Raw genomic sequence first — 16,849 nt, forward strand, 5'->3', positions numbered from 1 at the left:
AAAAAACACACACATTAAAGGACTGGTCAACCAAGATGGCAGTGTAAAATACATCTGGAGTACCGATTCCGCCACAGAATCACTTAACAGCTCACAAAAACTGGAAGAGCCTTATTTCTTAAAACTTCAGAAAACAGTTAAAGAGTTGTATTAAATGAGAGGCTGCCAAATCAAGAAGACGAAGATTTTAAAATGTTAGAGGCTCCAGGAAACTTTGCTGGCCCCTTACTATGTGACCAGTGGGGGTCCCTGGTCCTGTACCCCTGTGTGCATTCTGGGATGCATGTACGTGCCAACCTGCCAGGGGACTTGATGAAAGCTAAACCAGGAAGCTTGTTTCAGAATAGCCCTCCCAGAGCCTGCCCAGCAGGCAGAAGAAGCTAACACAGCTAAAGCAATGGAAGAAACAACTCAAAGTGGCTTAGGGGCAAAGGATTACCTACATTAACAAATACAATAGAGTTTTAATGCTGGAGTCCCAGGAAGTGAATACACAGGGAAGCAGATATATGAAACAAAGAGAGAAGGCTCCATTAGACAGGGCAGAGGCCCCAAGTTTGTCTCAGTTTACAACTGATCTTGTCGAGAAAGCCAGAAAGAAACAAGCTTGGAAGAGAGACAGGACTTATTCCAGCCTATAGCTGGTATTGGAAGAAGCTGGGACCATGGAACCTTAACAAGAAGAGGGAGGCTGAACCCTTGAAGACATCAGCAGCCATCTTGCTCCACCACGTGGCAACAGACTTTGGTAAGGGAAGTAACTTACGCTTTATGACCTGGTAACTGTAAGCTTCTACCCCAAGTAAATACCCTATATAAAAAAAAAATTTTTTTTTAAAAAGCCAAAAAATGAAATACAATAAAGCACCCAGGAGGCAGAAAATCTATTCCGTAAGGAGTAGAGGAGGCATTCAAACTCCTAATAAACAAAGGAATTCCTAATGCCACAAGCAAGCACAAGCTCAAGAGAAGAGTCATGCTCAGAAAACAAAGAGGACCCTGCATTTTACTTTCTCCTCTGGTTGATTTTATAATACAAGATTAAACTATGAAGGACAGCACCAGACAATGCAGAACCAATAAACGAAGACTGCAAAAGGTGTTTATTGTATTGGTTGGTTTTTGTTAATTCTTCACTCTCATGGAAATCTGTCATACCACACTGGCTGCATACAAGTTAAAAGAACAGAGACCTCAGGGAATAATTGGAGAGTTAACACATTAAAATATTAAAATGTACAGTGTACAGCAAAAGATTACAAGACAAAAGAAGAAACAGGAAAATGACGGCCCATCCACAAGAACAAGATAAAAAAATCCAGAAACTATCAACAGAGAAAATCAGATTTTGGACATAAGAAACAAAGACTTTTTTATTTGACTGAACCCAGGAACTTGAACATGGAAAGTGAGGTAACAAGCATGCTACCATCGTTGGGCAGGCCCAGCACGTTGAGATGAGGCCTAGTCTCCTGCTGGGTGAGTGCTTGGCGCGGGTAGATTGTCGCCCCCCTGCTACTCTTGCCCCCCTGCTACTCTTGCCCGTAAGGGCTGCCTCCTCTATCTCCACCCAGCATCCGGTCTCCATAGGGGCCGCCCTAGGGTAATCGGCCTGCCTCTCCCGCGCCTCACCAGAACCCAACCCACAACTTCCCCTTATCTTCTGCCCCAGCCCCCATATACCCCCCACCAGAATGATAACCTCACCTCTGCCCCTTTACCTAGCAACAGCCTCCAACAACCAATCGGAGGTCGCCTTCAGCTTAAGCCAATCCGCACCCCACACGTCGCCCCTTACCCTCGTACCTCACCCCCAACCGTCCCCCAGCCAATTAGCGGCCTCCCCTCACATACATTGCCTTAATTGGCTTAGCCTTGCTACCGCCAGCGCCCTAGCCTATATAAACGCTTGTCTTCCTCAATAAAGCAGACGCGTTGCCACCACTCTCCGTCTCCGCAGCATTCTTCGCGCCGCTGTGCGACCGCCCTTGACACCGCCCGCTGTCCGCCGTGCGCCCTCAGAAAGCACATACTCAACCACTGCCCACTCTGATAAAACAAAGACTTTTTAAAAGTGATCTTCAGTATGGTAAAGATGACAGAAGAGCATAGTAGGAAAGAACTAAAGGATATCAGGAAAATGAATGAACAATCTAAGAATCTCAATGAAGAGATAAAAATTTTAAAAAGGAACCAAACAGAAATAATGGAGTTCAAGACAACAACAACTGAAATGAAGAACAAACTGGGGAGCAGATGTGCCTCAAGGAGTTGAGTGTCTGCTTCCCACACAGGAAGTTCCAGGTTGAGTTCCAGGTGCCTCTTCTAAACAAAGACAAACAACAAGAAATCAATTGGGGGGGGGGGACAAAACGAAACTCAGAGGGGCTGAAATGGCTCAGTGGTTGAGCATCAGCTTCACACGTAGGGTTCAATCCCCAGACCCAGGACCAAGGGGGGAAAAAAAAAAAACTCCCTAGACATTTTAAACAATAGGTTGAAGCTGGAAGAAGGGCAAGTGAACTTAAAAACAAGACTATTGAAATGATTCAAGCAGAGGAGGAGAAAGAAAAAAAGGGAAACAGAATCTAAGAGACTTATGGAACACCATCAAATGGACAAACATGCATTATGGAATCCCAGAAGAAGAAGAAAGAGGCAGAAGGAATATTCAAACAAATACTGGCTAAACATTTGACAAATCTGATAAAAGACATTAATATACAAATTCTAGAATCCCAAAGAACTACAAACAGGATAAATGTGAAGCGGACCACACCTAGGTAAACAAACAGAAACAAATGCCAAGAACAAAGCAAGAGTTCCAAAGCTGTAAGAGAACAGCTTTGTTACATACAAAGGGGTCCCAATAAGATTACGTATCAATTTCTCATCAGAAATCAGGGAGGCAAAAGGCAGTGGAATAAGATAAAGTGCTGAAAAAAAAATAAGAGTCAAACCAGTATTTTAAGTTCAGCAAGACTGTCTTTCAAAAATGAGGGGTGAGGGGAGCAGATGTAGCTCAAGGGGCTGAGCGCCTCCTTCCTATATATGAGGTCTCAGGTGCAATCTCTGGTACTTCCTTTAAAAATAAAAAAAATTTTTAAAAAGAGGGTAGTGAGATTAAGACATTCCCAGATTATAAAAAAAGATAAAAGGGAAGGGGATATGGCTCAACAAACAGAGCTTCCACCTACCATATAGGAGGTCCAGGGTTTGATACCCAGGGCCTCCTGGCTGGTGGGGCAAGCTAGCCGACATGGAGTGCCACCATGCACAAGGAATGCTGCCCCACACAGGCGTATTCCCTGTACAAGGAGTGGCACCCCGCGCAAGAAATGCAGCTCCTGCACAGGAGAACAGACCACCCAGGAATGGCACTGCCTATAAGGAGAGCTGTTGCAGCAAGATGATGCAACCAAAAAAAAGAGACACAGAGAAGAGACAACATGAGACACAGTAAACTAGGGAGCTTAGATGGAGCAAGAGAATGATCCCCTCTTTCTCATTCCAGAAGGTCCCAGGATGGGTTCCTGTTGCCGCCCAATGAGAATACAACAGACAAAGAGGAACACACAGTGAATGGACACAGAGAGGCAACCTGGGAGGGCAGGGGTGGAGAAAGAATGAAAAAAAGTCATTTAAAAAAAGGTGAGGGAATTGGTCACCACTAGACCTGCCCTACAAGCATGCTAAAGGGAGTGCTTCTGATGGAAAAGGAGGACAATAGACAATGAGTGCACTGAAATGGAGTAACAAAATAAAGACCTCTGGTAAAAGTTAACCATATGGGTAATTATAAATACCAAGACTACTGCACTGCTCTTTCTGGTATGTACCTCCACTTTTTACTTTTACATATACTATGATAAAAATGTATAAAAATTAATTTTAAGAAGTCATGAGGGAAGCAGACTTGGATCAACAGATAGAGTGACCACCTACTACGTGGGAGGTCCATGGTTCAAACCCAAAGTCTCCTTGACCCGTGTGGAGCTGGCCCACGTGCAGTGCTAATGTGCACAAGGAGTGCCGTGCCACACAAGGGTGTCCCCCGCGTAGGGGAGCCCCACGCGCAAGGAGTGCGCCCCGTAAGGAGAGCCACCCAGTGCGAAAGAAAGTCCAGCCTGCCCAGGAGTAGCGCTGCACACACAGAGAGATGACAAGTCAAGATGATGCAACAAAAAAGAGACACAGATTCCTGGTGCCACTGACAAGGGAAGTGGACACAGAAGAATACACAGTGAATGGTCACAGAGAACAGATAACGGGGGCGGGGGCAGGGGGAATAAATAAAAATAAATTTTAAAAAGTGAGTGACTCCTTCAGCAGCACACACACTAAAATTGAAACAATAGAGATTAGCATGGCCCCTGTACAAGGATAACAATCAAATTCATGAAGTGTTTCACATCTGAAAAAAAAAAAAAAGCATAGAAATGATATATCTATGGTTCTGAAATACAAAAAGCAGAGATATAATCTGTAACAATTTTAATAAGCAAGTTGAAGGGTGAAAGGTTATATGAACAGAACATTTGTATACTACTGAAGTTAAGTTGGTATGGAATCAAACATGATTTGAGATATAGGATGCTGAATATAAGTTTCATAGTACCCACAAAAATTTTAATAGAAAGAGTCTTTGGGCAACCAGCAAAACATATTTCTCATACCTATAAAAAACAGAAAAGCAGTTACAGTAACAAGGCAAGCGCAGAATCAAGAAACAGGCTCCTAGAGCCCAGGCTGCTCCTTCCCCAACCGCACAATGACTACGCCCAGAACTAGCCCACACTTTCAGGTAGTATCCCTGGCCCCAGTTCAAGAGAGAGCAGAGTGACTCTCCTGCAAATACTAGAAGTATTTATGTCTCACTCTGTCTGTCGGATGGTGACCTGAGGAACTTGGCGTCCCAGGTTGTAAGAAGAAATGAAGTCATAAACATATGACAACACGGATGAATCCGGAGGACACTATATTGAGCAAAGCAAGTCAGACATAAAGGACAAATACTGTATGATTGTGCTACTATGAACAAAATATACTGTGTAACATATTGTAAGATTAAAAAAAAATTCACATGTATCCAGTACATTTAAATGATAAATGTATGCTTTTATTTAAATAAAAAAAAAAAAAAAACTAGACTATGGGCAGAGGAAATGGCTCAAGCAGTTGGATGCCTGCTTCCACATGGAAGGTCACAGGTTCAGTCCCTGGTGCCTCCTAAAAACAAACAACACGCAAACAAACAACACGCGAACAAAAAAAACAAACAGCTCAAAGGAGCTAATGTGGCTCAGTGGTTGAGCCCCAGCTTCCCGCATGCGAGGTCCTTAGCTCACTCCCTGGCCATGTACCATAAAGAAAAAAATACAATGTTAATGGACTAAACTCTCCAGTCAAAAGGCAGAGACTAGAAGAAAGAGTAAAACACATGATCAACTACATGCTCTTTAGGAAGTTAATACAAAGAAACAAGTAGACTGAAGGTGAAAGGATGGGAAACAAATAAACAATGTAAATATTAACCAAAAGAGAGCCAAGGTAGCTATACAAATATTTTGTCATAACAGTCAAAACTGCTACCACAGATGAAGATAACTATACAATGATGAAGGAGTAAATTTAACAAGAACATAAGCCTAATATATTGTAAAGGTCTAACACCAAGAGAGTATCTAACAAGGGAGGAGAGAAGGTCAAAGAATATTATTGGGAGGGTTTTGACACAAGACAGACTACATGACAGCATTTCTATAACTTACTTTTATGGAATTCTGAACTTAATTAGCATTGTTACTAAAAAGACTTAAGGCTTTCGGACATAATGTGAAGGCATGAATGTATTTAACAAATGGAAAGAATATGTCTTTTAAAGATGACCTAGGGGGTGGTGTGTGAAAGTTTGAAGTTTTGTGAATCCCAGAAAAGATCAAGTTCTTTGAACTACTACTTCCCTGTGGGTGTGGGACTCTTTAATTGCATTGATTCAGAAAAAGGGACTGTGGATTAGATTATGTAATTGCTCTACCACCTTTGAGCAATTTAACAGGAATAATCCTAAAGACCTAAAACATTTTGAACAAAGACTCAAAGAATGGCAGTTAACAGCCTCCGGACACTAAATTTCTATATAAAAGAGAGAAGTTGAGGATCTGAAGTAAACTCAACATCATAATCAGGTGCTTAGACAACAGCAAAAAATTACAAGCCATGCTAAGAAAATGGAAGAAATGGCCCAAGGAAAGAAATGTATCAAAGACCCAGGTGAAACACAGGATTTGAGACAACTAACCAAGATTTACACAAATTTCCAAAATTAAATTATGAATGAAAAGACAATATGGCAAGAGATTGGGGATGTATATGGCTCAAGCTCCCACACTAGAAGGTCCCCAAGATGGATTCTGGTGCCTCTTAAAAGACAAGCTGACACCAAAACAGGAAGATACCATGACGAATAGATGCCCCAATAGTCACAACAAGCAGATGCCACAATGAGCAGACACCACAAGAAGACACTACAAGAAGCAGACGATGGCAACCAGCCAATGATGCAACCAGTAGGGAACACTAGTGGCTCAAGTGGTTGGACACTAGGCTCCGACATGGGAGGACCCAGGTTCAGTGTCCAGTGCCCTCTAAAGAAGACAAGCGGGGAGGCGGCTGTGGCTCAATCAGCTGGGCTCCCATCTATCATATGGGAGGCCCTGGATTCACATCCTGGGGTCTCCTTGTGAAGGCAGCCTTGCCCACATGCCGCGGAAAGCCGCCAGCCTGCAAGCACCATGGAGTGCCGCCAGCCCGCGAGCACTAAAGAGAGCCAACTCAACAAGGTGATGTAACAAAAAAAAGGGAGACAAGTAAAAACATTGAAGAGTGCACAGCAAATAGACACAGAGAGCAAACAACAAGCAAGCCGCAAGGGGCGGGGAGAATAAATAAAAATAAATACAGACACACAGAAGAATGCACAGCGAAGGGACACAGAGAGCGGACAGCAAGCCAGCCTAAGGGGTGAGGGAGGATAAAATTTTTTTAAAATACAGAAGACAGGTAGATAACAACCAGACAGATAAGGGAGCCATCTCGGGTTGGGGGGGGGGGGATGAAATTATATTAAATTAAAATATAAAATTTAAAAATTTTAGAGAGAGAGAAAAAACACTGAGAAAACACTGAACAAGGACAAAACAGAATTTAAAAACCTGAATAGAAAAAGTAAGAGCTTTCACAGGAAGGAAAAACACAAGAGGTGAGATCAGAAACAAATTACAAGCATACAAAAGCAGTCTCAAATGATAGAAGAATAAGTGATACAGAAGACAGAACTGCTGAAATCAAAGAAAGAGAAAAAATGGGAAAAAAAATTGAGCTGGGGCTCAGGGAGCTGAAGGATAACACAAAGCACAATAACGTATGTGTCAAGGGAGTTCCTGAAGGAAAAGAGAAGGGAAAAGGGGTAGAAAGAGTATTTCAGAAAATGATGCTGAAAATTATCCAACTCTTATGAAAGAAATTTACAAGTCTAAGAAACATAGTATATCCCAATCAAAATAAATCCGAAGAGAGCTACTCCAAGAGACATACTCCTCAGAATGTCAAACACCAGCAATAAAGAGAAAATTCTGAGAACAGCAAGGGAGAAGCAAACCATCACATATAAAGGATGCCCAGTAAGACTTATGTGTGGATTTCTCATCAGAAAACATGGAGGCGAGAAGACAATGGTATCATATAATTAGGATAGTGAATGAGAAAAATTGCCAACCTAGAATTCTCTATCCAACAAAATTATCCCTAAAACATGAAAATGTGTTTAAAATATTCACAAATAAGCAGAAGCTAAGAGTTCATACAAAAGAAACCAGCTTTGGAGGAATTATTAGAAGGAACACTAAAGGGAGTAGATGTGGCTCAAGGAAGCAGGGCACCCACCTCCCTGATATGAGGTCCTAGGTTCAGTTCCCAGTGCCTCCTAAAGATGACGAGCAGATGCCGTGATCAGACTTGGCGAGCAGACAATGAGCAGACAGATGAGGGAGCCATCTGGGGTGGGGGTGGGGGATGAATCTCAAAGCCGGAAAGTAAAGGACAGAATAGAAAGACTTGAAGGAGAGTGTAGGAGGCAAGAATACCAGAAAGGATAACCAAAAAAGTAAACAGACCAAAATAAGATACAACATATGAAAGCCAAAGAAAAAATGGTAGAAGTAAATAATGCACTCACAGTAATACTGAATGTGAATAGATTCAAAAAGATATAGGCAGAAAAAATGGATGAAAAACCATGAGCCATCCATATGCTGCCTACAAGAGATCCACCTTAGACCCAAGGATACAAGCAAAAGTGGCTAAAAATGAAAGGTTGAAAAACCATATACTCAAGCAAGCAGTAACCAAAAAAGAGCAAAGGTAGCTATACTAGTATTGGAAAAAAACAGACTTTAAGAGACACGAAAGTCATTATATATTAAGAAAAGGGACAATCCACCAGGAAGAAATAGAGTCATAAATATCTATGCACCTAACCATGGTGACACAAAATGCATGAGACAAACTCTGGCAAAACTAAAGGAAGAAATAGACATTCCTATAATAACAGTTGGAGACTTCAACATGCCACTCTTATCCACAGACAGAACAACTAGACAAAAGATCAACAAGGAAACGGTTAATTTAACAACGTGATGAATTAGCTAGACCTAACAGACATATACAGAACACTGCATTCCAAATCAATGGATAATACATTCTTTTCTGCAGTGTTCATGGATCTTCTCCAGAATATACCATATTAAGTCACAAGGCCATAAGGCAGGGCTCAATAAATATAAAAAAATTGAAATTACACGAAGTTCCTCTCAGATCATACTGGAATGAAACTGGAAATCAAACACAGATGAGAAGGAGAAAATCTGCACATGTTTGGTGGCTGAACACACTGCTAAACAATCAGTGGGTCAAAAAAGAAAATTGCAAGTGAAATTAGTAAATATATTGAGACAAATAAAAAAGAGAACATAACTTATCAAAACTTATGGCATACATGCTGAGAGGGAAATGTATAGCACTAAAACTCCTGGAAAAATAAAAAATCTAACTCAAATGGAGATACTAGAAAAAGAACACCAACCATTCCCAAAGCAAACAGAAAGAAAGAAATAATGACACAGCAGAAATAGAGAAAAATCAACCAAACCAAAAGCTGATTATTGAGAAGACCAATAAAAATGACTAATTCTTAGCTAGACTAACAAAAAAAAAAGAGTGAGAGATTAGATGTAGATAAATAAAATCAGAAATCAAGGAGGGGAAGTTTCAACTGATGCACAGACATAAACTGTATGCCAACAAACTAGACAACCAAGATGAAGGAACAAATGCCTAGAAATCCACAACCAACCTACACTGACCCTACAAGAAATACAAGCTCTTAACAAACAATTCACATTTAAAAGAGATTAAACCACTCGTCAAAATTCTCCCAATGAAGATAAGTCCAAGGGAAACGGACTTTGGCCCAGCGGTTAGGGCGTCCGTCTACCATATGGGAGGTCCGCGGTTCAAACCCCGGGCCTCCTTGACCCGTGTGGAGCTGGCCATGCGCAGTGCTGATGCGTGCAAGGAGTGCCCTGCCACGCAGGGGTGTCCCCCGCGTGGGGGAGCCTCCACGCGCAAGGAGTGCGCCCGTGAGGAAAGCCGCTCAGCGTGAAAAGAAAGTGCAGCCTGCCCAGGAATGGCGCCGCCCACACTTCCCATGCCGCTGACGACAACAGAAGCGGACAAAGAAACAAAAGCAGACAAAGAAACAAGACGCAACAAATAGACACCAAGAACAGACAACCAGGGGAGGGGGGGGGGAATTAAATAAATAAATAAATCTTAAAAAAAAAAAAAAAAAAAAAAAAAAAAAAAAAAAAAGATAAGTCCAGGATCACTTGGCTTCCCAGGTGAGTTCTATACCAAGCATTTCAAGGAGAATTAACACTAATATGGTTTAAAATCTTCCAAAACACTGAAGAGAGAAAATTATCTGACACATTTTAGGAAGCCAACATTACCCTAATACCAAATCCAGGTAACAACACTACAAAAGAATTAGAGAACAATCTGTCTTACGAACATACATACAAAAATTATAAACAAAATACATGCAAATAGAATCCAACAGCCTATCAAAAGACTTAATACATCACAACGAAATGGGATTTATTCCTAGTATGCAAGCGTGGGTCAAGAGAATAAAACCAGTTAATGTCATGCACATTAAGAAATTGAAGAGGGAAGCAGTTGTGGCTCAACTGATAAAGCATCTGCGTACCATATAGAGGGTCCAGGGTTCAATACCCAGGGCCTCCTGACCTGTGTGGTGAGTTGGCCCACGCGCAGTGCTGCTGTGCACAAGGAGTGCCATGCCACGAAAGGGTGTCCCCTGCTTGGGGGTGCCCCACATGCAATATGTGCACCCTGCACGAAAACAGCATAGCCCACCCAGGAGTGGCGCTGCACAAAGAGAGCTGACACGGCAAGATGACACAACAACGAAAAAAAGCAACACAGTTTCCCAGTGCCATGTGTCAAGAATGCAAGTAGACACAGAAGAACACACAGCGAATGGACACAGAGAGCAGACGGGGGCGGGGGGGAGAAATAAATAAATCTTTAAAAAAAAAAAAAAGAAATTGAAGGAAAAAAATGTGATCCCTTCAATTGATGCAGAAGAGGGATTCAACAACGCCAACATCCTTTCTTGATAAACATGTTTCAAAATATAGGAATACAAGGGAAATTCCTCAATACAATAAAGGGCATATATGTAAAACCTACAGCCAACATCATACTCAGTAGGGAGGGTGAAAGCTTTCCCTTTAAGCTCAGGAAGAAGACGATGCCCACTGTCACCACTGTAATTCAACACTGTGCCATAAGTTCTAGCTAGAGCAATTACACAAAAATAAAAATATTTAAAAATATTTAAAATATCCAAATAGGAAAAAAGGAAATAAAACTCTATTTGCAGAAGACATGATTTAGAAAATTCTGAAATGCCTACATCAAAGCTACTTGAACTAATAAATGAATTAGCAAAATGGCAAGGTACAAGATTAACATGCAAAAACCATAATGTTTCTGTACACTAGTATTGAACAATCTGAAAAGGAAACTAGGGGAAAACTTCCATTTACAATAGAAACAAAAAGACTCAAATATCTAGGAATCAATTTAACCAAAGAAGTACAGAACCTATATGCAGAAACTACAAAACAACACTAAAAGAAAGCAACAAAAATCTAAGCAAAAGGAAAGACATTCCGTGTTCACAGATTAAAGATTAAATATAGGGAAGCAAACTAGACCCAATGGGTAGGACATCCGCCTACCACATGGGAAGTCCAAGGTTCAAACCCCAGGCCTCCCTGACCTGTGTGGAGCTGGCCCATGCGCAGTGCTGATGCGCGCAGGGAGTGCCGTGCCACGCAGGGGTGTCCCCCGCATAGGGGAGCCCCACGCGCAAGGAGTGCGCCCCCTAAGGAGAGGCGCCCAGCGCGAAAGAAAGTGCAGCCTGCCCAAGACCGGCCCCACACACATGGAGAGCTGATACAACAAAAAGAAACACAGATTCCCGGTGCCGCTGATAAGGCTAGAAGCAGTCACAGAAGAACACACAGCGAATGGACACAGAGAGTGAGGAGGGAAGGGGAGAGAAATAAGTAAAAATAAATTAAAAATTTAAAAATCTTAAAAAAAAAAAAAAGACTAAATATAGTGAAGATGTCAATACTGCCTAAACTGATTTATATATTCAATGCAATACCACTCAGTATTCCAACAGTCTACTTTACAGAAACAGAAAAGGCAATTACCAAACTCATTTGGAAGGAAAACTGCACACAAACAGCCAAAAGCATTATCCAAAAGAGCAATGTGGGAAGAATTTTACTGCCTGGTCTTGAAACGAAATACAAAGCCACAGTGGTCAAAACAGCATGATATTAACATAAAGATATGCCTATCAATCAGTGGAATAGAATTCAGAAGTCCAGAAATAAACCCTCACATTTACTGCTAACTGGTTTTTGACAAACCTACTAAGTCCACATTAATGGGACAGAACAGTCTCTTTAACAAATGGTGCTGGGAGAACTGGACAGCCATAAATAAGTAAAAAGGGCCCTTATCTCACTCCTTATACAAGAATCAACCCAAAATGGATCAAAGACCTAAATATAAAAGGTAGGACCATAAGACTACTAGAAGAAAAGGTATAAACTGCCAGTCCCAGTTTCTAGGAGGTCTACCACAATCTCTTCTAGAGTTAACCAACAGCATAAAACCTCAAGGAAGAAGAATTCTGTTTCCCACCAATTTTGGGAGGATGCAGTCTCTGGAGGAACCTGGCCTTTCTGGCCCCCCACCATCCAGTATATCCTGGCTGGCCCCCCTTTCTGGGCCTGCTTACCACCATCTTCTTTATCCTTCTAGTAGGACCATGTATCTTAAATTCTAAGTTTATTTCTTCCAGAAACAAAGCCTTCCAGAACAAGATATTAGTCACATGGATATTTCACCCAGCTCAAACCATGGTGCTAGACCCAGCTTCCTTCAACCTCAGTAACAGAGCCAGAGGGTTTTACACCCAGTCAGGTAGAAATACTCCCCCCAACCAGCAGTTAAATAGCTACAGAAGAATGACCACCACGCTTCAACTCCCCCTTAAGTATGAGGATGTAAACTATCTGAGGGGATAGCTGATGCAAGTTCGTATAGGGAACAGGGGAGGGCAGCCAGGACCTGGAAGAGAACATGGCCTTGAGATCCCGCCCAGAAACCCCCTGCTACTAAACTCAAAGCTGAAAGACCCCGCTGAGACACTGGCCACATGGTCCCATTTGGTCCCATTTGGTTCCATTTGGAACCCATTTGGAACCCATTTGGAAATGTACGCTAATACTACAAAATGTTAGTAACAGATGGGGAAAAAAATTACGCTAAGTGAAAGAAATCAGACACAAAGGACTACATGTTGTATGATTCCATTTATATAAAATATAAATATAAATCAATGTATAAAGATGAAATTAGATTAGTGGTTATGTAGCACTGGGGACAGACTGCTAACGGATAGGGAATTTTTCTTTTTGGAATAATGAAGCTGTTTCAAATTCTTTGTGGTGATGCGCAACATTGTAATTATACTAGAAGCCATTGGTTATACACTTTGGAAAGATAGTCTGGTATGTGAATAATCTCAATAAAACTGCTTAATAAAAAAGAAAAGAATCTGAATAATACAACAGGTTGAGACGAAAAACTGATGAAAACAGCATGAGCTGTCCTTCTAACTAAAGTCACACTCAACACATGAGTTCCACAGATAGCACTATATACTGAAGAGTATTTTACCTATACCTGTAAAGCAGGTATTACAGCTGCTAACTGTTATTATAATGCTTAATTATACTCACCAATTACATCTTGAGGAGATGCATAACATACTAAAGGCAAAGCAAATAAGCCTTCGTTAAATAAGCATCATGAACTGAAGTAATTTAATACCTCCATGGGTTTGGGGACCCTTATGGCAGGTGGCTATAAAGCATAAGTATATGTGTTTCCATGTTTTCAAGCAATAGTTTCTTTATGTTACCGCTTTTAAATCTAGCCTGATATGATATCAAAGGTTAAATATCTGATAAACCTGATCACTTCAGTTTTGAAATTTGCCATAACTTTTTTTTAAAAGACTTATTTATTTCTCTTCCCTCCCCGCCACCACCCCAGTTGTCTGTTCTCTGTGTCTATTTGCCACGTCTTCTTTGTTCACTTCTGTTGTTGTCAGTGGCACGGGAATCTGTGTTTCTTTTTGTTCCCTCATCTTTGCTGAGATAACTCTCTGTGTACAGCACCATTCCTGGACAGGCTGCACTTTCTTTTGTGCTGGGCGGCTCTCCTTATGGGGTGCACTTCTTGCATGGGGGACACCCCTGCGTGACATGGCACTCCTTGCGCGCATCAGCACTGCGCATGGGCCAGCTCCACACGGGTCAAGGAGGCCTGGGGTTTGAACCGCGGACCTCCCATGTGGTAGACGGACGCCCTAACCAATGGGCCAAGTCCGCCGCCGCCGTAACTTTTAACCTTGTGATCAATATAGATTCTACAATAATTTGAAAATTATACTAGTGTCACTTTAAAGATAATTATACATAATGCAGCATAGAGAATCTGAAAGGAAATAAAATGTCTAGTCTAGCCTGTCAATGGGTGAAAAAAAAAACCTTTTTAAATACCACATACCAAAAGAAACACTGCTAGGCTATAAAAAGTCGACTACAGAAGGAATAAGTAAGAAATACTAAGTGAAAGCTACTTATCATTCATACAATATTTCCTTTTACATGCTTACACATACCATATTTAACAGAAACATACCAAAATAGACCAATAAACTTACATGACTGCCAATTCCTTTGTCTTGCTTCATCATAAAACTGACGCAATACAAGAAAATCAATAACATCTGGCATGTCGTGATATCTAAACAAAAACAAAAGATCATTAAGTTCCCTATATAGCAGTTATTGCTAGGGCAACATTGTCCAAAAGAAATACAATTAAGATGCACACATGATTTTTCATTTTCTAGAAGTCACATAAAAAAAAAAAGTAAAAAGAAACGAGTGAAATTAATTTTAATAATGTATTTTACTTAACCAATATACCCAAAACGTTATCTTTCAATATGTAATTGAAATAAAACGAGATCCCTTTGTTTTGTTCATCTAAGTTTTCAATATTCAGTGGGTACTTACACCTCATCTCAACTTGAGTCATGCAAATGTCAAGAGCTCAATAGCTACATATGGCTAGTAGAAAAAACCATGCTGGATAGAACAGATCTAACAATATTATATTTCTTATAATATTTTTGTAAAAGCAAAAACAGAAACAATTTCTCCCACAATTCAAAATTCTCCACACATTAAAGTGACATGGAATACTGTAAAAAGCCAAGTACCAATTTCTAATTATTGCAGTAGCACCCTTTTTTTTTTTACTGCAGGTGGATTCCTGTATAACAGAACCTCAATTCACAACACATATCTTATGCTGTTTGCAGTGCTCTCCGATTTACCATACAGCTAAACAGAAAAGGCATACTAATCACAATGATGGAAAATCTAATATAGATAATTCCATTTGTGAAAAAAACATACCTAATAGAGAAAGATTTGTCCATGAGTTTTCCAGTTGCTGGATCTATAAATGCTAGTTTGAGGCAACAGAGCGTAGGGGGCCCAACCTCATACCGTATTCCAACTATTTTAACCAATTCTTGATCCTATAACATTAGAAATAAAACAATACTTCAAGACTGTAATTCTCCACATATTACAAAATTAAGCCAAACAACAATTTAGGCTTGCAGAGCACCAAACAAGTTTAATTCATCATTAAGAACAATCATTTTTGCTAAAGGTGATTTCTGTATCTTTCTGAAGACAGACATTTAATACTATATTTCTAATATAAGAAATACAGTTATACCACAAAAGTATAAGGAAAGACCAATCACTGATTAGCTCAATATCTAAAGAAAACCACTGTTAATTAACATTCTGATATATTTCCTGCTGACTTAATTTGCTTTGCATATTTTTTATAAAATTGGAGATTATACATGGTTTTGTGTTTTGCAATCGAAATTTGTAAGCTTGTTGCTTATTTATAAAAATTCTCCAAAAACTGCATATTACATTTCTGGCTAATACATTAAATAAAAATTGTTGAGGATCTACTGTATACCATGACCTGTTCTAGGCAGTAGGGATAGGATACTCAACAGGAGAAAGCCCCTGTGTTAACGGACTAGCCATTAAATGGATGTGCCATAATTAACTTTCCCACAGTATCTGTTTCCTGGATATAAGGGATACAACAAATTACCTATTCATTTCACAAAAAAGGGATAATTACAATGTACCAAAGTGCTAAGTACATAGTGGTAAGCGAAACAAATCTGATAACTAAATCTTTGACTACCTATGAAAAAATTCATAAAAGCAAAGTCACTGAGTAATTCGTAAGTCCCTTTGGGAAGCAACTCAAGTGGTTGATCACCTGCTTCCCATACATGAGCTCCAAGTTTGAGCCCCAGAAACTCCTAAAAACAAAACAAACAAAAAATACAACTCTCATTGGAGAGTGGATGTAACTCAGTTGTTGAGTGCCTCCTTCCCACGTACAAGGTCCTGGGTTTAATCCCTTGGTATCCCCCCAAAAATAAATAAATTTTTAAAAATAAAAAATAAGTCTCTTCCCCAAGTGCAACGGCAAAGACCAAAAAGGAATGAAGGTCCAACAATGAGCCACTGATACTAATGACTATGCTTGTGAGCCTGTGCACCAGCAATAAGAACAAGGCCTAGAGCCGCCGTGTGGCTAAGAGTTACCTCCTGAAAGCCTCCGTGTTGCTCAAATGTGGCCAGTCTCGAAGTCAAACTCAGCATGTAAATGCACTGCCTTCCCCCCAGCGTGGGACATGATACCCGGGGATGAACCTCCCTGGCGCCAAGGGATCACTACCAAGTACCAGCTGATGACGCAACTAGAAAATGACCTTAAATAAAAGGTTCAATTCGGACCAGCAGAATATCTCTGTCTATATATAATAACAGGAGTTAAAATTGATTTTTGACCTAAATCAAGGGAGAAATGGAAAGGACAAATGAGTTTATATGGCTATGAGTCTCTAAAAAACAGCCTGGAGGTTATCAGAGGGGTTACCTTTATGCACACCTGAGCAGAGTCTCAGAGACAAAGTAGATACAACCCCAGG

General features: G+C 40.6%; 1 protein-coding gene and 1 non-coding gene across 3 annotated transcripts in view; one reads left to right on the plus strand and one right to left on the minus strand.

The window, feature by feature from the left end:
- The window catches only part of BRWD1 (bromodomain and WD repeat domain containing 1), a 170,236-nt gene that overhangs the window by 42,879 nt on the left and 110,508 nt on the right, over positions 1-16,849 (minus strand). For both annotated transcript variants that reach the window (XM_058296246.2, XM_058296245.2), the window contains exons 26-27: positions 15,228-15,352; positions 14,465-14,547 (exon numbers count right to left, since the gene is read on the minus strand). In XM_058296246.2, the coding sequence (XP_058152229.1) occupies positions 14,465-14,547; positions 15,228-15,352 (208 nt within the window). The remainder of the gene's footprint in view (positions 1-14,464; positions 14,548-15,227; positions 15,353-16,849) is intronic.
- Positions 4,317-4,418, plus strand: LOC111765874 (U6 spliceosomal RNA). The gene has a single exon (XR_002798096.1). It is a non-coding gene; the product is annotated as a U6 spliceosomal RNA (small nuclear RNA).

Source organism: Dasypus novemcinctus, chromosome 4 (genome assembly GCF_030445035.2).
Source record: "Dasypus novemcinctus isolate mDasNov1 chromosome 4, mDasNov1.1.hap2, whole genome shotgun sequence".
NCBI lineage: Eukaryota > Metazoa > Chordata > Mammalia > Cingulata > Dasypodidae > Dasypus > Dasypus novemcinctus.